Source organism: Sinocyclocheilus rhinocerous, unplaced genomic scaffold, assembly GCF_001515625.1.
Source record: "Sinocyclocheilus rhinocerous isolate Xijiao unplaced genomic scaffold, SAMN03320098_v1.1 scaffold495, whole genome shotgun sequence".
In the NCBI taxonomy this organism is placed as follows: domain Eukaryota; kingdom Metazoa; phylum Chordata; class Actinopteri; order Cypriniformes; family Cyprinidae; genus Sinocyclocheilus; species Sinocyclocheilus rhinocerous.
This window is the reverse complement of record NW_015629560.1, coordinates 772,306-794,345: the sequence shown is the minus strand read 5'-3', so window position 1 is coordinate 794,345 and position 22,040 is coordinate 772,306. Positions and strand designations below refer to the sequence as shown.

Sequence of the window (22,040 nt, the reverse complement as noted above, 5' to 3'; positions counted from 1 at the left end):
TCCAATGAGAAAGGCTGAAATTCCAAGCGGGAGGTTGGAAATACTGGGGAGTTTTATGACCCTTTGTGTGAGAGCATGGTAATTTGCATATGGAACTCGAATCAAAATTACTAAAGATTCTTAGAACACTAATATATTGCTTATGTACCAACATATAATATAAACGCTCTGTTGACTGAGGGGTGTTACAGAGTATTTGTTAAATATAACTAAAAAAAAAGTGTGTCTGGTTGGTCCAGACGCTACATAACATCAACACCAGTGCACGATTATACGTGATGCAGTTATGTCATCTGTTGTTTTAAATGCTTAGCTTTTTAAAGTTGGGTGTATTCTAATTGTCTGGCAATGTTTTTTTTGTTCATCAGTAAACAAATAATTCCCAAAGTGATTCCAACGAGGGGGAAAAAAATACATTATTTTAAAACTGGTTTCCAGAAGACTCCCCATATTTGCTATTGGTCGTCAAACAGCCACGCTATCTAATCAACCTATGAATGGCTTACATATAGTTGTTCAAATTAAGCTGGGTTAGAAGAAAGTAGGCTATTGCATCATCAAAAAAATTACTTCCTTTACCTTTAATATTGGCTTAGCTGATGCAGCTTGCATGTGTGTGTGTGTGTGTGTGTGTGTGTGTGAGAGTGTGTGTGAAAGAGTGAGTGATAAGCCAGATTGCTGCTTTGATGTCACATTACTGCATTCATGACTCACATCCTTTCTGTCAAGAATAGATCTTAATAGAACATAGAGAACATACTGAAATAATCACCACTGCACAGTTTATGCAATAAGACAATCTATATAAATGTGCATCACTCAAAAAGGTAATAGCATGGGACGATGGGAAACCATAATTAGCATGGTTTGCTTAGGCAAGCATCAGTTACGCAGGGCCATTTTGGCACCCTAAGTGAAATCCTTGTGTATAGTTATTTTACAGACCTGTCATTCATTTAAAAATATGTCATTTCAGTATATCCTGCATCAATTTTCTTATGCTGAAAGCAAGGAACAGGTGGGACTAATCAATTAACAAATCAGAATTATTGTAAATAGGCCTACTAGTTTTGGAGATTAACAGCATATTTACAACTATGAAACTAATTTTTAGCTGCATCTACATGAATCTAGATACATTTGAAAATGGCGTTTTTGTTTTAAAACGCTCTCCGTCCACACTAGCGTTTTCAAGCATTTTCCAAATAAACCCCCGTTAAATTCGCTTTACTTCGCATGCTTAAATCAACAAAAAAGCTCACTGAGACGCTACAGACGGAACCGACATGATACATTTTTATGCAATTCTTCTGGCAGGATCATTTTATTCCGGAAAATATCTCACCATTCACTAACGCGTTCAGGTTGCGCTCACTCACGATTGTATGTCTGCTCTAAAACGCAACTGCCCTCATGTTTTGCAGCAAACGCAAGTACATTTTCTGTCATCTTTGCAGGACTGTGATATGAAGAGTGTACAAAGTAACACATTCGTAGCAATAGTGTGAAAGTGAATAGCACATAACAGGCACAATACTGGTATAAACAAAGATATCTATTGATACAATATGTGTCACATGACTAAACATGCGTCATCATTTCAAAAGCCTCCGTTTTCACAGTCCAAACTACAATGTAAAAAACGGCGTTTTCAAATGTATCCACTTTGGAGAGCATTTTCAGAAAGCTCCTTGACAAAGCTTCCTTGACATAAATGCCATCTCAGTGTGGACGAGAGGGCAAAACGGAGAGAAAGAGATGCGTTTTCAAATGAAAACGTGTTAGTGTGGACAAGGCCTTTGATACCCAAAGTTTTCAACCTGGGCAGGCCATAAACTTAAAACATGGCGGAGGAGATAAACATAGCTGTAGCACTGTTGATTTGCATTGCTTTCTCTTGTCATTTCAGTCATGTGTACTGTATTTACATATATAAATAACCATTCGACACAAATTGTATGTATAGTACACAGTGAAAACAGCATATCTGACCAAAATTCCAGCATTGTCAGCAAGCTGAATGGATGCCAATGAATAGGACATTACATTTTGGTTAAAATATTGGTATTTTATTAAAAATATTGATATTTAGCCAATGGATATTGACAAAGTATTTCCTATACATTTTGACTTTAATTATATGATTTCCACAGTAAGTGGGCAAGAATGAACTCATGAATAAGACGTCCTCCATGATTCCTTTTCATTCCGACAGCAAAGCACTTGACAAACTCGTAATTACAACTTCAGAAATTTCTGATTGCACATAAAGGCAGCATAAACACATCTAATGAAACTGAACTCAAAGTACCGAACTTAGCAGAGAAGACGCCTATTCAACAGACATCTATGCCTAGAAATGGTCCTGAAAACTCCTAGGGGTATTTTGAAAAAATTCCAACCATAAGTTTTAGGGTGCAATAGTACCCTCCAAAGTGGACTTCATAATATTTGAATACTCAAATAAGTGAGATTCCAAATTGTATAGGGAATGCAATGAAAAGCACAGCACATGGCATAGGGAACATATGTACTTCGATATCGAGTCAAATGTACAGAATAAGAACAGTTTAATTCACCTTAGGAGTGTTGCTAGGCAGTTGTGGGCAAGTATAAAGTGCACTACATATGGTAGGAACACACATGCATATTTTAAATGAACCATATCACACTTATTTTCACATTATACATCACAACTGTTATTTATCAGGCTTTCAAGTATTATGCATTTTACAATAATTTACATATTGGACACCTAGAATCTGTGTGATTCAAGTGTCATCTGTGTTTGATGATGTAGCAGGGCATTCCAAAGGAACACATATTATCAAGTGAAGTGAACTTCTACAGACACCCCATGCTGAGTTTGTAGGGAGCTGTGAAACTGCGTAGGGGCCCTGTGAATTGTAACACGGCTTTAAACATTGATGCTCAGCAGCATTTGTGCTGTGGACACGGACACACAGTAGGCTATAGAAGCCACCAGTAAGCAACCTAGCAACTGCTTAGAAACATGCTACAAACACTCAGAACACCTTGAAGACCCTAAGAAAAACTACAATTGCTATACTACAATAATTCATATCTATATTACTATAATTGTTATCTGCCACTCTTATTCCTCATTGCATAACAGCAGCTTTTATTAGGTTGTTCTTATCTAATGAGCATATTTAATTGCAGCTAGGCTTTGTCATGTAGTAGATTCATTATGTCACCAAGTCTGCTCCAGGACTGTGGGCTTTATGACCTCTAGATTGATGAGAATGTGAGTTGTGGATGGTGGGGTGTCTAGAGGAGGGCTTCTTTCATCTTGGCAGGATGCTCCCTGGATATTCTGTGGCTAATCTATCCGTTCAGTCACAGCGAATCAAGCCAAGGGATTCCCGTCTGAAGTATGAGTGGGAAAAGTAATGCAATATTTCCTGCCTAGCAGGGATTTTCAGTAAGTCAGTGATGAAATTAGACATTTTAAATCTAAAAATGTATTAAAAAATACAGTTAAATGGAATTAATATATACATTCTTATTTAAAAATAGATTATTGAAAGAAAACATACGTAGATTAGAATAATTTTTATATTAATATTTCATGTATTTTTAGTAACATATATTAATAACACACACACGCACACACAAATATATACGTATATTAGTAATTTTTATCTATCAAAGAAGTTTCTTATGCTCATCAAGGCTGCATTTATTTGATCAAAAATACAGAAAAAAGGTAAAATTGTGAAATATTATACAATTTAAAGTAACAGTTTCTATTTTAATATACTTATAAAATAAAAATAAAATATAATTTATTCCTGTGATATAAAGCTGAATTTGATCCTTCAGAAATCACTCTAATGCTGATTTATTGTTAGTGTTGGATATTCTTATTTTTATTTATTTATTTTTTGTAATCTGTGATACTTTTTTCAGAATTCTTATGTAAATAAAAAGATCAGCATTTATTTAAAATAGAAAAATTTAATTAAAATTCAGTTTTGCATCAATATTTGAAATTGTAATAATATTTCACAAAATTACGTTTTTTTTTCAATATATATATATAAATTGTAAATATTTTGTTCTAAAAATATAGAATGCTTCATTGCTTATTATTGCTTAATAAAAATAAAATATAATTTATTCCTGTGATATAAAGCTGAATTTGATCCTTCAGAAATCACTCTAATGCTGATTTATTGTTAGTGTTGGATATTCTTATTTTTATTTATTTATTTTTTGTAATGATTGATACTTTTTTCAGAATTCTTATGTAAATAAAAAGATCAGCATTTATTTAAAATAGAAAAATTTAATTAAAATTCAGTTTTGCATCAATATTTGAAATTGTAATAATATTTCACAAAATTACGGTTTTTTTCAATATATATATATAAATTGTTAATATTTTGTTCTAAAAATATAGAATGCTTCATTGCTTATTAATAATTGCTTAATTTGCTTAATAATTGCTTAATAATCTTGAATAAGCTATAAATGTATTTGTACATTTTTTCTCAAATAAAAACCACAAGAAAGCTGTTATAGCAGTAGCCTGCACCTCTCTATTTGGGAAGTAAGATTACTTCCAAAACGCATCGAGCGAATGCAATAAGAATGAATTCTGAAATATGACGCTGTGACTCATTTGTATTCAGGAGCCCTCAGGATCTGAGAGCTGATTTGGAGGAAACAGAAATGTAACCTACATTCAGTGACTTTGCAGTAAAAGATGCACGCACAACACAAACAAGAAGTACTGTGAGGATAAAAGCATGTTGAATCATGACTCACTGATCTCCCCGCTAGAGCCATCAGACTCTGATATTGTTTTATTAAAGGTAATCGTTAGTCGTTTCATGGGGGCATAACACTTTTATCTTTCATTAAATGAGTCGATTCAAGTTCACAGTATTATTTATGTCTTGCCTTTTGCTGTCTCAGGCTTTCTCCTTTTTTCATCCATACTCCCAAGTTCATGTGCTTGCTCAAGCAGGTAATGGGACTTCAGCTGACAAATGGTTTTACTGTGTGGACAAGCACTGTAGTTGATTCTTGTGGTTCAGAAGTCAGGGCAATCTAATATTGTATTTCGGGCCCAAAGGCATCATATATATAAAAAAAATTAAAATACAAAAAACAATATAAGATCATCTAATATTTTGTGGATCACATATCAACATGGCACTGGCGTATGCAATTTTTTTGTACCACCCTTTTGGGGAAATTTCTCAACAAAGTTCTCTGAGAAAAGATCAAGAGGACAAAACCACTTGCAATAATGTGTTCAAAATGTCCACCACAGAAGAAAATATCGTCATATGATTCTGGCTGCATGGTGTTGTGATAAACATATTTTTAGTTGTTCATTAGGTTGTTCGCTCAGTAGTAGACAGACATTTGTGGACATGGGCAAAATAAAACATTTTCTTAAATTCAAACTCAATCTATTTTTTTTTATCTTTTATCATTTTTTTTTTTTTTAGATTGTATTGTAGTATGACCCCAGTATGGATACACATACACACTGTATGTATTTTACATATGCTAAAAAAACACACTTTTTGTCACAAATGTTTTCAGAGAATGATCCTGATACATTTATATTTTTTTATGATTGTGATTTTTATTTTTGCTATTTTCAAACTTCAGCATATGTTGAGTTTAGTGTGAAGAACATCATGAATTCCTTTGCACTGCCTTGCGATCGTGAGCAGCATTTAAGAGTTTGTTTGTACTGAACCAGAAAGCTCTGGTTGGGTTTACACCCAGTGACTCTCTGCCGCATGAGAGGTATCTTTGTGTCATTTTTCAGCATTTCATTCAGGAGCTCAGTTGGCTTTAGCTCTTTGCATCTCCAGCTGCTCACCCCACAGCCATGGGACTATAGACGCGTATGTGTTTCTTCTGTTACTCATTGTCTTTTCAAGTAAACTACAAAACAAACACCTATTAGAGTGAGATGACCCTTAATTTTGAGGAATATGACATAGTTTATCTCCCATTATTTCACTATTACGGTTTATATTATTTGTGAAATAATGTTAAATAATGTATTTTAGTACGGCATGTTGTTTATTTATGTGTTGTACAGCATTATATAGTATACCATGTGTATGCACGTTTTTGCAAAAGCGATTGCTTACTTGTAATATTAATGATTCCTTAACCTGTGACAGAATGTGTGCTGCATAGGCTGTTTTTGTTTTTGTTTTTTTCCCCTAACCCATGGCCAGAAGATGGGAGTCAGACTATAAAACAAAAGAGCCATCTATGCACCATCTCTCCGACTGGAAGAACTCATCTTTGTCAGCGACAGTGCAGCGTCCTTGGGTGCTATTGGTTATTTGTTTGAGCTGACAGTAGTAAAGTAGTGAATTATGTGGGATGTTGCATTATTTTCTATCAACAATATTTTTCATACTGGTTGCTTGCTGTACAACCCTATTTAGATACCAAGCTTTATATTGCAATGTAAACATGGTTTGATATTACTTGAGTAATATCACTGTATTTTAAGAGCTATGTATTTGTAACTGTTAGCTAAATGTAAAGATATTCAAATTTTAATATATTTAATATAAAATTATTGCAATATTGTATTGGATATTGTTTTTATGTTTTAAATTGTATAATATTTCTAAAGAAAATTGTTTTGAAAAATAAAATTATCAATGGACTTGAAATGTTGTCTAAATTGTAGTATGCCGTATGAGTCATATACACTGCTCAAAAAATTTAAAGAACACTTTTTAATCAGAGTATAGCATCAAGTCAATTAAACTCCTGGGATATTGATCTGGTCAGTTAAGTAGCAGAGGGGGTTGTTAATCCGTTTCAGCTGCTTTGGTGTTAATGAAATTAACAACAGGTGCACTAGATGGGCAACAATGAGAAGACCCCCAAAACAGGAATGGTTTTACAGGTGGAGGCCACTGACATTTTTTTCCCTACTCATCTTTTCTGACTGTTTTTCACTAGTTTTGCATTTGACTAGGGACAGTGTCACTGCTGGTAGCATGAGGCGATACCTGGACCCTACAGAGGCTGCACAGGCAGTCCAACTCCTCCAGGATGGCACATCAATACGTACCATTGCCAGAAGGTTTGCTGTGTCTCCCAGCACAGTCTCAGGAGCATGGAGGAGATTCCAGGAGACAGGCAGTTACTCTTGGAGAGCTGGACAGGGCCGTAGAAGGTCCTTAACCCATCAGCAGGACCGGTATCTGCTCCTTTGTGCAAGGAGGAACAGGATGAGCACTGCCAGAGCCCTACAAAATGACCTCCAGCAGGCCACTGGTGTGAATGTCTCTGACCAAACGATCAGAAACAGACTTCATGAGGGTGGCCTGAGGGCCCGACGTCCTCTAGTGGTCTCACTGCCCAGCACCGTAGAGCTCGATTGGCATTTGCCATTGAATTGGCAGGTCCGCCACTGGCCCTCTATGCTTTTAACAGATGAGAGCAGGTTCACCCTGAGCACATGTGACAGATGTGAAAGGGTCTGGAGAAGCCGTGGAGAATGTTATGCTGCCTGTAACATCATTCAGCATGACCGGTCTGGTGGTGGGTCAGTGATGGTCTGGGGAGGCATATCCATGGAGGGATGCACAGACCTCTACAGGCTAGACCATGGCACCCTGACTGCCATTGTCAGGTTTGGACTGTCTTTGTGTTTTGTTCCCCATGTACTCCCCGTGACCCAGTTTCTCCCTCATGTGCCCTTATTTGGTCGTTCCAGTTCCAGTCCTAGTTGTCTGTCTAATTAGTCATTCTGTTGACCTGTGTTCCTTCCAATTCCCTCGTTATCCTGTGTATTTAAGCCCCAGTCTGTTCAGTCTGTGTTTGTCGGATCTACCAGTTGTGTACGTGTGTCTTCCTTCCCTTCCAAGTGTGGATTGAATAAATTGCAGTTTCGTTTATCCACGGCTCCTTCGTTCCTTCCGGCAGCGTATCGTGACAGAAGACCGGACCCACAAACTATTTAACTACGTGTTTCCCCTCCATTTGTTTTCTGTTTTCCATTCAGTGTTTTTTGTTTCCGTAGTGTTTGCTTCCCCATGGATTCCCTCGCTGTTAAGTTTACCTCCATCGCCCACAAGGACCTTTCCCTCTTGGAGTATGCTGTGGAGTTCAGCCAGCTCGCCGTTTTAACGGTGTTCGACGACACTGCGCTGAACTCCCTGTTCTGGATCGGGGCCAACTACTACCGCCCCGTCGACCTCCCAGACACCACCGGACTGTACTGGAGGGAGGCTATCATCCGGTGTCTGGAGAGCGTCTACCCCCGATCCAGAGCACAGCCAGACCCAGAGCCCAGCCCATTGTCTGGACCCATTGTCAGACCCTACGCTAGTGCAGTGGGTCCTGGGTTCCTCCTGGTGCAAGACAATGCCCGGCTTCATGTGGCGAGAGTATGCAGGCAGTTCCTGGAAGTTGAAGGAATTGATACCATTGAATGGCCCCCACGCTCGCCTGACCAAATCCAATAGAACACCTCTTGGACATTATGTTTCGGTCCATCCGATGCTGCCAGGTTGCACCTCAGACTGTCCAGGAGCTCACTGATGGTCCAGATCTGGGAGGGAATACCCCGGACAACATCCGTCGTCTCATTAGGAGCATGCCCCGACGTTGTCAGGCATGCATACAAGCATGTGGGGGCTATACAAACTACTGAGTACCATTTTGAGTTGCTGCAATGAAATTTCAGCAAAATGGACTAGCCTGCTGCATCATTTTTCAACTTTGATTTTTGGGGTGTCTTTGAATTCAGCCCTCTGTAGGTTGATAATTTTCATTTCCATCAAACGATGTGGCATCCTTTCATTCCTAACACATTACCCAGTCCATATCAGTATAGATATCCAGCATGATATTTTTCCCCATTGAGATCTGATGTTCAAAGCGTTCCTTTAATTTTTTTGAGCAGTGTATATTCTGTGAACTGGAAGTTCAATTCCAGATTGTATTATTCGTGTCTGTATATACAAGAGCCAGATGCTGGGTGGCATGTGTGTTGTAGTGGTGAAGTTAGTTATCGTATGACTGTTTGACTGGGGGAAGAAGAAGGAGGAAGTTTGTGTACAGGATACAGGAGACTGTGACCTGATACCAGCACAAAATGATCTGGAGTGGCCTCTCACTCTCTAAAACAAAGCACTGAGTGTCCCATGTCTGCCGTGACCAGACTGACAAACCCAATTGCAAAATTGATTGCTGTGGACTGTAGATCACACTGTAAAAAATTGCCAGGAATTTACAGGATTAAAGAGTATTATTTTACAATAAATTACTGTAGTCAGAAATTTACTGTGAAATCAATGACTGTGAATGAACAGCAGAATGGTGCTAACATTACAGTAATTATATATGATATAATTCCCATTATAAAGTTGTCTTTATATGCCATAATGATTATTAGTAATTAATATTTGTTTGGGATCTTGGACCTTGTATATTCATATTCCAATTTCTGATCTAGTCATGTCAGAAGTGTGACAAATGAAAACATTTGTCAAGATGACGACGAGCTAGAATATGAAATAAGCTAATTGCCTGACTTTAAGTTAGTCAAACTATTCTTAGCATGAACATGAAGATTTTATTTCAAAGATTTACTCATCTGCCACAATAATGTAATGTGTTTGATTCATCTTTATTTGGTGGCTTTTCTCTGCAAGTATTGATATATGAGTAACTGTAATTCAATCAATTAATCTGCATATTATTAATTTAATGAACATTTTTAATTGATCGACAGCTTTAATTTTTTATAGTACTGATAAAATAGGAGATCTGTAAGCATACCAAAAAAATTGTTGAGACTGAATTTATTTAATTTATATGATCTTGTTATTATGATGGGATTTATTTCATGAATTTATTTTCACAGTGCCATAACAGAACTAGAGAGTAAATTTGTTAGGACAAACTTTTATGTTGACTTGAGAAAGCCTTAAATGTTTGAAAAAGCTAATATGGTTTTAGCATTTTTAGCACATAGCTAATATGTTTTAGTTGTTGCTAGCATGTTTTTTAACATGTTGCTAGCTTGAATTAGTATATTACTAACGTTTTAAAATGTTAACATGGTTTAACACATTGCATGTTTCTAACATGTTGCTAGCATGATTTAACATGTTGTTTGTTAGCATTTCCTAGGCTAGTTGCTAGGCTTTCCTAGTGATAGATAGATAGATAGATAGATAGATAGATGAAGACCTGATGGTCTTGTTAGTTAAATACTCTGTACTTCATTTGATACCTTTTCAAAAGGTATAGCTACACCTTTGCAGAGGCGGACAGTAGTGAAGTATTTTTACTCTGCTGTAAAAGTACTTTTCAGGTGTCTGTACTTTATCAGAGTGTTTTTCTTTAGAAAACTTTACTTCACAACATTCCAAAGCATAATATTGTACTTTTTACTGCACTACGTTTCATATTAAATATAATTTAATACTTAATTACATTAGAAATCTATTACTTTCTTACTTTTACTCAAGTAAAAGTAATTCAAAGATTTACTTGAGTACAAGAAAGTACTACATTTTTAATGTTCTTAAAGGTAAAACGAACAACAACTTTTATTTATGAAATGAAGTGCAGTAAAAAGTATGACATTATGCTTTGGAATGTATTGAAGTAAAGTTGTCCAAAGAAAAACACTCTGATAAACCACAGATACTTTTTAAATTTACTTGAGTAAAGTAAAAATACTTCATTACTGTCCGCCTCTGCACCTTTGTACCTTTTAGTTACTAATATGTTCACTGACTTTAGGTAATAATATGTACCTTTAAGGTACTAATATGGGCACTTTAGGTACAAAGATGTACCTTTTGAAAAGATACCGTCTTAGATTAGATGTGTTTAGACTTGAGGATGATGTAGCATCTTAAAGTGATTTTATGAGGATTACATGACCGATGTAAAGTGGCTCAGTCTATGTGTGAGTTGGGAGATGATTTGCTATTATGGCAACCAGCAGTTTAAGGCAAACCATTATCTGTAATATCAACAAACAACCAGTGAGCTGGTTTGTGTGTTCCTGTTAATGTGCTTGAGGGCAATATTCATAAAGGTAATCGAAACACATCTGTTAAACTGAATGGAAGTGGTGCTTCGAACTGCCCTAATGTTTGTCTAAAGTTTTAGAAATGTTTGTTCAAATGTCACCATAGCCAGCACCAATTTGCACAATGCTTGAACTGTTTGAACCGGCGTACCTCAGAAAGATAATATAGGGTCCTATGATTTTCATAGTGCTGAATATGTGGACGAAATTGTGAAATCCAGTCATAACAACTGAACGTACAATAGGCCTATAATGCAGAATGTCACAGATTTTGGTAACATTTTGATTAATAAATGAAAAGTAGGGTTTTACACTCAAACTGTGATGTGGACTAGTGTCTATAAAAGTGTAAAATGTCTGCAAGTTCTGTGTGTCTCATACAGTTTTATCTATTTCACACATACTCTTATTTTCAACATTTCACTATATGAAGATGCTCCACATAAACTTAATCTCCAAAGCTGCTCTGAGTCACTTCACAAGCATTTCACCATTTCATTTGATACAACATAGAAACTCAAAGGTCTTCACTACAACTCTCCAAAAAAGAATATCTTCAAGAAATTGTGAAATAAATATATTACTATTGTTCAGTAGAATATATTCTCAAAGCAACAAAAATAACAACAACAATACAATTTACAATGACATTGTTCAACATTATTTTTAAGGAATATCACAATATTTTTCATCCATGTTTTAATGTAAACAGTAAACCTCTGTTGTGTAGCAGTTTGTCTGCCAAATTACATTTGATTACTTTTAAATTAATTAAGTTAAGTTAATTAAATTAAATTTGTATTAAATCATAAAACTCAGAATCCAGAAAAAAACTAAATTAGACAGTTCATAGGGCACAGTTTTGTAGTTTCATTCATAGTTTTGTGAATTAAATTGATTAGACATCCTTTTTGGGGGGTTGATAAGATTTTTATTGTTTTTGAATATGCTCACCAAGTCTGCATTTATTTGATCATAAATGCAGTAAACAGTTCATAATACTTTGAAATACTATTATCATTTAAATGTTATTATAAAATATCTCTTTTCTGTTTTAATATATCTTAAAATGTAATAAGCAGTTGTTCTGCTTAATATTTTTGAGGAAATTTTGCTACATTTTTAATGCAGTTGTGATCACATTTAATTTAATGTAATTATTAATTATTAAAAAGTATTAAATTATATTTTTTTTAAAAATCTTACTGACCCCAAATGTTTGAGCAGTGATGTACATACAATTATTTTACATATTTGGATAATATTTTTAAATGATTACTATTAGTAGTAGTAGTACTAAATAATAATTTTAAAATGTTCATTTACAGTATTTAGCACTTTCTTACACTCACAGCACTTTTAAGCTACAGTCAGTTCCCTTCTCACTATCAATTATGTTTTGGTTTAAGGATGGGAAAGTGATCGTAGATTGGCAGTCACGGGCAACGTTTTTCCGGAATAGCAATTTGAATTCCCTATTGATATGTTCATATGGCCTATTACATGGCCAGGAGAAGGCTAAGATTTCCCCTGCTTTACACACACTTAACCTATGGGAGTAGCTGATGAAAACTTATCTTCCTGAGGGTAAAAACGAAAACAAAACCCAAAAAAAAGATGTTCAGTAAGTCTCTGAGGCTGTTTTTTGTTTCCAGATTGACTAATTTTGTAGTTGACGTCATCATTTGAGTACATTCAGTGTTATCTTTTTAAACTTTTCACCCGATTCATTTTTTTGTTTCCTGTTGTCTCTCCTCAGTGATGCTTTGACGTTCGAAGGGCTTTCTGAGACCCGCGCCACTGCCATGGCGGTGCGCTCTGACCTGTGGGGTACAGCTCAGCCGGTGTTTGAGACCTGGCCCGCAGGCGGTAGCAGTCCTGTGGAGGAGCTGGATGTGAGGAGTTTCCTGAGCTCACTGATGGAGGAGAACAGCACAGCAGAGAGATGTTATCGCTCTCACTCCCGCAGCAGCGTCCTGCAGGGCCTGCCTTTCGGAGGAGTCCCCACCGTCCTCGCCATCAACGTCGTTCTGTGGCTGGTACAACATATTTAAAAAGTTCTACAGCATCGTTTAGCTGCAGCTGCATGACATGAAGTTACTTTCCTGATTTACTGATCAAGCGTTCAGTCTGTGCAAGATGTATAACGCCGACATATAATGCCATTGTGCTATAGGCGTCCCGAGTTCGAATCCCGGCTCGAGGACCTTTCCTGATGCAACCTCCCTCTCTCTCTCTCCCACTTTGCTTCCTGTCTATTCTACACTATCCTATCTTAATAAAGGCAAAATGGCAAAAATAAATCTTAAAAAAAAAAAATGTCTATAAGATGTTTTTGATTTAGAATGAATGTAAATCTGACACCTTAATTACGTTTATCAGATGTCTGTACACAGCAGGTGCTTTCCAGAAGAAGCTATCTTTAACAGACATCTTGCAGACGTACGTGTGCTATCTGGGAAGTCATATTTCACCCCAAAATCAAAAGAAAAAATGCAGCTTGCGTAAAATTTAGTCCCACTACACTCATATTCAAAATTGAGTTCAAAAGTTTGGGGTCTGTAAGATTTTTTTTTTTATGTTTTTCAATGAAGTCTCTTATGCTCACCAAGGCTGCATTTATTTGGTAAAAAATACAGAAAATTGTGAAATATTATTACAATTTAAAATAGCTCAATAGCTGATTTGGTGCTCAAGAAACATTTCTTATTATTATCAGTGATGAAAAAAGTTGTAGAGCTTAATATTTTCATTGAAAAGTACAAAAATGTCAACGTTTCAGGATGATTTTTTTTTAACAAAATTCAAAAGAACAGTATTTATTGCAAATAGAAGTTTTTGTAACAACGTCTTTACTGTCACTTTTGATCAATTCAATACATTTTTGCCTATTAAAAGTATTCATTTCTTTTCTTTTTTTTATCTTACTGACCCCAAACTTTTGAACAGTAGTATATACACATTTGAATTCAACTTGACAACCAAATCAGATTATTTTGAGAATGAATTTTGTAAACCGCATCAACCGATGTATTGAAACCGTCAGACTCAAAATAATGAATCGATTATGTCAATTATAAACAGCAGGACCCCCCAGTTCTTTTTGGTGACATTTCCGGGGGCAGAAACGACACGCTTCACCTTTAAGAACAAGTTGCTAACCAGCAATCTAGCAAGCTCAATAGAGACCTGTAGCTTCCCAGCAGTCAGTGTTTTAAGTTGTCTTGTCGTTGACTCTTCCTTCCGGAGTCATTATGAACACAAGTGTGCGTGCAGACCTCACTGCCTGTTAGTTTCCAAGACAACCACTCACCTCGTCTTTCTCAGGACAAAGAAATGGCTAATTATTACTGCTGGCCAGGGGTCTAGTGAGTGCTTGCTTACACAAATAGTTCTTACTCTATTTATATCAATAGCTTTGACACACATTTAAAGTGACGCAGTGACTATAATCTGGATTATTCACATTCTCTATATGAGATCAGGTTCACTGTGCACATCATTTACTAACAGTTTCCCTGTAAATTACTTTTTTTATTGTTTTTATAAAGGCCACTTTAAAACACAATATGTATGCTGATATAACTGGTTTGGTGTCTCTGTATTTTAGTTCCTGCTTCTGATCTTCTCCTGTTTGAGGAAGGCAGCGTGGGACTACGGCCGCCTGGCTCTGCTTATGGAAAATGACAGGTATCATCTCAGAACTGTTGATTGTTTGAAGAATGCATTAAGATGTAAATAATTTAACAACTGTGTGTGGTGGTTGAGTGAACTCAATGCTTAGCAGGTCAGTGTGAGATCCTGGTGCCACCTGCTGGTTACACAGGACAATTTAGATCATGATGTTACATTATTGGTCTGATTATATGGGCTGAAACATATATTCTTATATATAATATATACATATTGATTATATAAATAAACAATTGTATGTATTTCCACATTACCACCTCAGGTGTGCATTATTTTCTAATAATTCAAAGCCCATCGTCAGTTATTCCTTATATATATATGTATATATATATATATATATATATATAACTATATATATATACACACATAAGGAATAACTGACGATGGGCCATTGAAGAACAAATGACAAAATGTATATATCAATTTTGTAATTTGTTCTTCTTCTGCATTTCATTTTAAATTCCATTTCATTTGTATTTTGCTCATATTTTCAAGAGACCTGTTTCTTGAAAAAAAATAAAAATGTGTCCCTGTGGGAGCAGGGGGTGGAATTCGATCATAAGTCTTAAGACTTCTGTTGCAGCAGCGCTGCTTTATTCTGCATCAGCATGTAACATTAAAGTCTTTGTTTATGTGAATGTGCAGCTGATTCTTAGTGAGTATATTTGCAAAGCATTGCATCAGGCCACAGAAGAGAAAGCTCTGGCTTTCACAGAAATAGCATTTTCACATTTGTATACACTAGCATTTCACCTGCGCCTTTTCATTGCCTATAATAGACCTGGGTAGAAATGCTTGCAGTTTTCTGATCTTGAGGCTAGTTTTGAATCTGGCATTGAGTTAAGACTCTGAAAAAATGCTTTCAGGCCTATCACTGATGGAATCTTGAGAGGGATATTTGTAATAGAAAAGGCTTCATCCAGTGAGGGGACTAACAACATACTCTATTTACAAAAGACTATGGCTAGTCGTCACAAGGGTTATGTCTTAGTACGGTTTTGAATCAAAAGTTAATTTGCTTAAATGGTTGTTTTATATGTGGTTATCTGGGTAACACTTCAGATTAGGGAACTCATGATCATTATTAACCAAGAGTTTTTCCTCAATAAACTCCTAATTTGCTGCATACTAATTAAGGTAGTTGTTGTAGTTATGTTTAGGTATTGGGTAGGTTTAATGGATCTAAAATATGGTCACACAGATTAAGGCATTAATATGTGCTTTATAAACAGCCAATATGCTAGTAATAAAGTGTTACCCAAATTAACAAGTATAAAAGCACACGTTCAAGCATTCATCAACTACTATACTGTATAATGAAGGTAGGTTTTAACTGAAATGTTCAATTGTGTTCACAGGATGAAGATAAACATCAGGTCGTGGCAAGTTATCACAAGTGTTTTATACCTTGTAAATTATAGGATTAATTAAATTACATTTCTGTTGAATGTTGTCTTTTACATTTTTTGTTTTGTGGTCCAGTTGCTCTACTTTTTATTTTTGCTGAAAAGCTATTAAATAGCCTACTGTATAATATATTAATACAGAAATATAGAAGTTGGCTTTTGAATTTCGATGGAAGTTTATATTTCAAACAATGTTATTGTGTGTGTTAAATGAACTGTATCTTTTTCTTGGGCAGTTATGGAAAATATTCAATAGCTTTTTTGTAGCCAAGGGTTAGTACATTATGAGAAACATTTAATATTATTAATATTTGATATTAACATTTAAAGTATTAATAATATTTATAACAATCCCAAATATACCCATCTTGAAAAATATGTAGTAAAAACTGATAACTTGCCCCAGTCTAGTATAATAGAATTTTCTAACAGTGTGTGAAGTTTTTTTTTTTTTTGAAGTGTTACCTGTCATTTTTATTGTTTGTCTTTGTTCTATAGCTTGACATCACTATTCTATGGAGAACAAAGTGAGAAAGAGAAAACCCCGTCAGAATCCAGCCCATCAGACTCAGAGACCAAGGACATGGTGAGAACCTTTTGTAAAAGAGAAGAAAGTGACAAACATCATCACAGACATTTAAGAAATATTTGATCATGCAGAAACAGGATCTTTGCTAGAATTTACAACATTTGGCAGTGCAAAAACCCACAGGGCCTTGTCGTTATCAACGACACCCCTGCCTAGAAACAAATAAAAGCATGAGTACAACTAATAGACTGTGTTTTTAATGTCATATTCACAGTGATGCGAATTTACTACCACTGAAACGTAAAGACATACAGAGGCACACACAAAGTTCAATCTGTCGACGTGGGTTATTACGGAGCGTCGCCCCAGAGCTGATGTCATATAAAATAGCCTGTGCACTTAGACGCTATTTTCTTTTATGCACACTATCTGTCTGTTTATATTCTGACCTCACTCTGTCTCCTTGCGTTTTATGTGCAATGACAGTTCAAGACATCACAGCCACGTTAAAGACATTGCATGCATTCGCATGGCTTTTTCCACTTGTTACGCTGTCCGCGTTCACTTAAAGGACTAATGATTCTGACAGATGCTAAGCTAGCCAGACGCGCTCTTTTTTTATATGCCAGACCTTTTTATGACACCGTTGTCTTCCCTCCCTCTCTTTATAGGGCTTCTGTTCCTGGCTAACATCTCTGTACCACATGAAGTAAGTGTGCAAGAAGTGCATGGTGATGTCATCAGCCAGCGTTCTGTTTGCTCATGTTATATCTCATTAAGAAGGGAAAACACGGGGTGAAGGTGGACCAGCACGTCTAACGTCTGGGCACGCTCAAAGGCCTTTCAGAACCGTAAACCAGCCGCTAGTCTGTCTCCACGGTTGCAGAGATGTTATTTGGACGACTCAAATGGCATGTTGGTGCCATATTTAGCTGGTTCCCTTAAAAGCTTCTTGAACTCCCCGGCGACCGAGAGGCCACGCTGAGAGTTTCCTCGCTCTGTGTGAGGCGAGGACGGAGGGGTGTGTGTGTGTTTGTGTGTGTATGAGGGCTCCTTGTAATCATAATAGCCCCCAACGCCCTCATGTATTTGTGTGGTCTTTTAAAAAGGGCGCCACATATATATTTTTCAATAATTCATTGGAAACACTCTGAAAACTCTCAAAGAGATTGTGTTTGCTGTTTAGTTCAACTAGTGCAGATCTAGCAAAACCATAGTCATAGGTTTGATTCTTAGAGAATGCACATGGGTCAATAATATGTTCACGATTAAAAAAATGAAAAATCTTTTACAAGGAAAGAAAAAACATGTGCCACATGTTTGTTCTCATGTTGGTTTCATGTGGTTTTGAAAAACTTGAATATACACTACCATTCAAACGTTTGGGGTCGGTGAGATTTCTAAATGGTTTTGTCTTTTAATGTTCATCAGAATTACAGTAAAAACAGTCATATTTTTAAAATATTATTACAACTTAAAACAACTGTTTTCTATTTTGAAACATTGTAAAATATGATTTATTCTTGTGATGGCAACGCTGAATTTTTAGCAGCCATTACTCAGTCTTCAGCGTCACATGATCCTTCAGAAATCATTTTAATATGCTGATTTGGTGCTAAAGAAACATTTCTTATTATTATAACGTTGGAAACAGCTGTTGAATGTTTTTGTGGACATTGTGATACATTTTTTAAGGATTCTTTGATGAATAGAAAGCATACTGACCGCAAACATTTGAATAGTAGTCTGATTTTCAAGAAAAGCCTCATCAATTTACTGATTCTAAAATGTCATGTGGTGTACTGGAACCATCAAGTAATAAAAGTATGAAAACATTTTCTATGTGAGAAAAAAAACACATTATTTTCCAAAAAAATTTAAATGTATTTTTTCAATGTAAAAAGTATTTTTTACAAATATCATGAATTATTAATTCATAAATAACGATTAGAGACTTGCAACACATGACTTTTTACAACCTTTGTAAAAAGGACAAATTATCTAATATTTTAAGAGATTTATCGACCATGTCATGAGAGTCTGTTTTGTTTTTTGTTTGGTTTGTGTTTTTTGTTTTGCTTTGCTTTGTTTTGTGTTTTGCTTTGTTTTGTGTTGAGTTGTGTTGTGTTGTGTTGTGTTTTGCTTTGTTTTGTGTTTTGCTTTGCTTTGTTTTGTGTTGTGTTTTGTTTGCTTTGCTTTGTTTTGCTTTGTGTTTTATTTTTTGTTGTGTTGTTTTGTTTTGCTTTGCTTTGCTTTGCTTTGTTTTGTGTTTTGTTGTGTTGTGTTTTTTGTTTTGTTTTGTTTTGTTTTGTTTTGTTTTGTTTTGTTTTGTTTTGTTTTGTTTGGTTTGGTTCTGCATGTTGGTTGAACCGCAATAACAGAAGATGCCAAAATCCAAAGTAGGGTTTTCTTTCTTTCTTTCTTTCTTTCTTTTTCTTTTTCTTTCTTTCCACATACTGATGCATATATTAGTTGGTTTTGGATAAAAGTGTCTGCCAAATAAAAAAAGCAATTGTAAATAGGCTTTTTTTAAATAGACTTTTTTGTCCTTATTCTTCCCGTAGGGATGAAGAGATCCGCAGTAAATGTGGCATTGATGCGATCACGTACCTTTCTTTCCAGCGTCACATCATCCTGCTCATGATGGTGGTGTGTTTGCTGTCGCTCACCATCATCTTGCCTGTCAACCTCTCTGGGAACCTCCTCGGTACCTCCACCAGATCCATAACTGCTTGGTTACTATTTACTCTAGTAGTGCTCAGCCATAAAGGATTCATGACAACAGACACAACACGTTTGGTATCCAGGAAAAGGCAGTAAACTTTAAAACAACATTACATCACCATTACATCTTAATTCATCAGTGTGCTTGCACCTAAAAAAAGAGTCTTCAGAATAATCTCATGAATTAGTTTTGACAGATTGTTAGTGTTAGAGTACATATATTCACTACTGTTCAAAAGTTTGAGGTCAGTAAGATTTCTATTTTGAATAAATGCTGTTCTTTTGAACGTTCTATTCCTCAAAGAATCCTGAAGTCGATGTCCAACAAAATATAATATGTTTTTAACATTGATAATAATAAGAACAGTTTCTTGAGCAGCAAATCAGAATATTATATGATTTCTGAAGGATCATGTGACGCTGAAGACTGGAGAAATGGCTCCTGAAAATTCAGCTTTGCCATCACAGGAATAAATTATATTTTAAAATGTATCAAAATTGAAACAGTAATTTTAAACTATAATAATACTTAAGTATACCACTGTTTTTATTGTATTTTTGTAAACATAAGAGACAAAAACAACAAATCTGACTGACCCCAAACTTTTGACGGCAATGTACATTTTCTGTATTGACTTGGAGGGAATTCTGCTGAATGTATTTCAACATGCTAAAATGTATTAAATGTAGCTGAAAGTTCTACAATTTAAAAAAGGCACAAAGCTGGGAGAATGTGTAACATTTGCGGATGCAGATTCCGTGTGGGCCTGTCGATGAATGAGTTTATGAAAAGCCTGGGAAAACTCTTGAAGATGTAGAAGAGCTCAGTCTTAACCCTCCATTAGTGGACGTGTGTAAAAGCATAATTCAGACCACCCTACAGTGTTTGAAGACGGTTGGGAGGCACGATAGAGGGTTAGAAGGGCCAAGTTAAATATGGGAAAGGCCTTGACTTTCCACGCCACAAGAAGAGCATTGTGAAAGCCACTGGCTTTACCTCTTGTTGTTTTCGGACCTGCAATAAGCTTTTCATATGACTTTCATACGACCTTGGTGGCAGAAGTTTACTGGGGTCCTCTAAAAGTGTTAAATGTGGATGTGTGGTAGACCAGTTTGTGGTGCAGCTTTGGGGCCGGCTGGTTAAAACAGGGTGGGGGTTTTGACACTTACTGTCATCTCTATGCAACAATTTGACACTGTATTTGTGAAATAAACCGGTACATTTACAAATTTGTCATAGCAACCAAACCCAAAGCATAATGATTGAGGTGTAGCGAGTTTTTTTATTTCACATTCAGTTGCGCTGTACCACACGGGCCTCAAATTACTTTCAGAGTTTTATTTTTGATGCAGGTATGTGAGAAGAGCATGAAGTTGTTTATTTCTATACTTTTCAGGAGATAGCCCACAGAATTTCGGCCGAACAACAGTGGCTAATGTCCCCGCACAGTAAGTTTGTTTTTTATGATGAATGTAGACCTGAAAAGCATATAGCCTTGTTGTGCATGTACATATTCATGAAGTTGATGGCATGATGTTGATAACTTTCTTTTCTTCGTGCATTAGGAATATATTTCTGTGGCTGCACAGCATCTTTGCTCTGCTGTATTTTGTGATCACAGTACTGTGCATGGCCCATCATTCCTCACGACTGGAATACAGAGATGATGAGAAGGTTGGTGAAAAGCTGTATTCGTGCGCATGTGTTATTACACCACATTTCTGGTCCATAAGGGGCACTGCTTTTAACAGTGTTTTTAACAGGTCTAAAATAGGCTTTATATATTTATATATAATTTAGAATTTTAAAATAAATAAATAAATATAATTTTATGAATAATTATTTATTACTAATTATATTTTTTATTTAAATTTAAAAGGAAACCTAAATTTAAAGAAAAATAATTATTAATAAATAATATATTAATAAATAATTACTAATACAATTGTATAAATTATATATAATTTATATATAAAAATATAAAGACTGTTTTTACATACATTAGATTTTGGGGGGAATTGTGATGTGCTTTCATTACAAATAAGCAATTTTCTTATTTCAGAAATGCTTTCAGATGTTTGTTTGTCTGCAATTGTAATTATTTGTACTGTTTCTCATTAGATTCTATATAAGATAAAACAATAATGAAAATCATCCTGACTGGACAACTAGTATTTTATATTTTGTTTTATTTTATTTTATTTAAAATTAAACTATTTAAAATTAAAACAATTAAAATTAAATGTACTGCAACAATATGATGTATAAATACTTCTACAGTTTAAACAATTTAAATTTTATATATATATTATTTTACATTACGATTTTTACAATGGAGTGAAAAATGTGATATTCACTTTAAAAATGAAATAAAAGTTAGATGATCTTTCATTGCACTCTTAAAACTGAAGATTCCAGAAGTGGGTTTTCACAGAGATGCCATAGAAGAACCATTTTTAGCTCCCCCACTCTTTCAGTGAAAAAAAATTAATAAAAACTTCTTACTGTGAAGTATATTTTAAAACCTTTTTCCACTATAAAGAAACTTTTGTGCAATCAAAAGATTCCATGAATTTTAAAGGTTCTTCATGGAACCATATATGCAAACAA

At 35.3% G+C, this 22,040-nt stretch overlaps 1 protein-coding gene across 1 annotated transcript in view; it reads left to right on the top strand.

Annotated features, from left to right (window-relative positions):
• LOC107739248 (calcium permeable stress-gated cation channel 1-like) overlaps positions 1-22,040 on the top strand; it is a 47,565-nt gene that overhangs the window by 8,058 nt on the left and 17,467 nt on the right. Inside the window, exons 2-8 of the mRNA XM_016551282.1 lie at positions 12,837-13,116; positions 14,688-14,767; positions 16,675-16,762; positions 17,377-17,414; positions 19,270-19,412; positions 20,827-20,878; positions 20,996-21,118. Coding sequence (XP_016406768.1) covers positions 12,883-13,116; positions 14,688-14,767; positions 16,675-16,762; positions 17,377-17,414; positions 19,270-19,412; positions 20,827-20,878; positions 20,996-21,118 — 758 coding nt within the window. The 5' untranslated portion in view covers positions 12,837-12,882. The remainder of the gene's footprint in view (positions 1-12,836; positions 13,117-14,687; positions 14,768-16,674; positions 16,763-17,376; positions 17,415-19,269; positions 19,413-20,826; positions 20,879-20,995; positions 21,119-22,040) is intronic.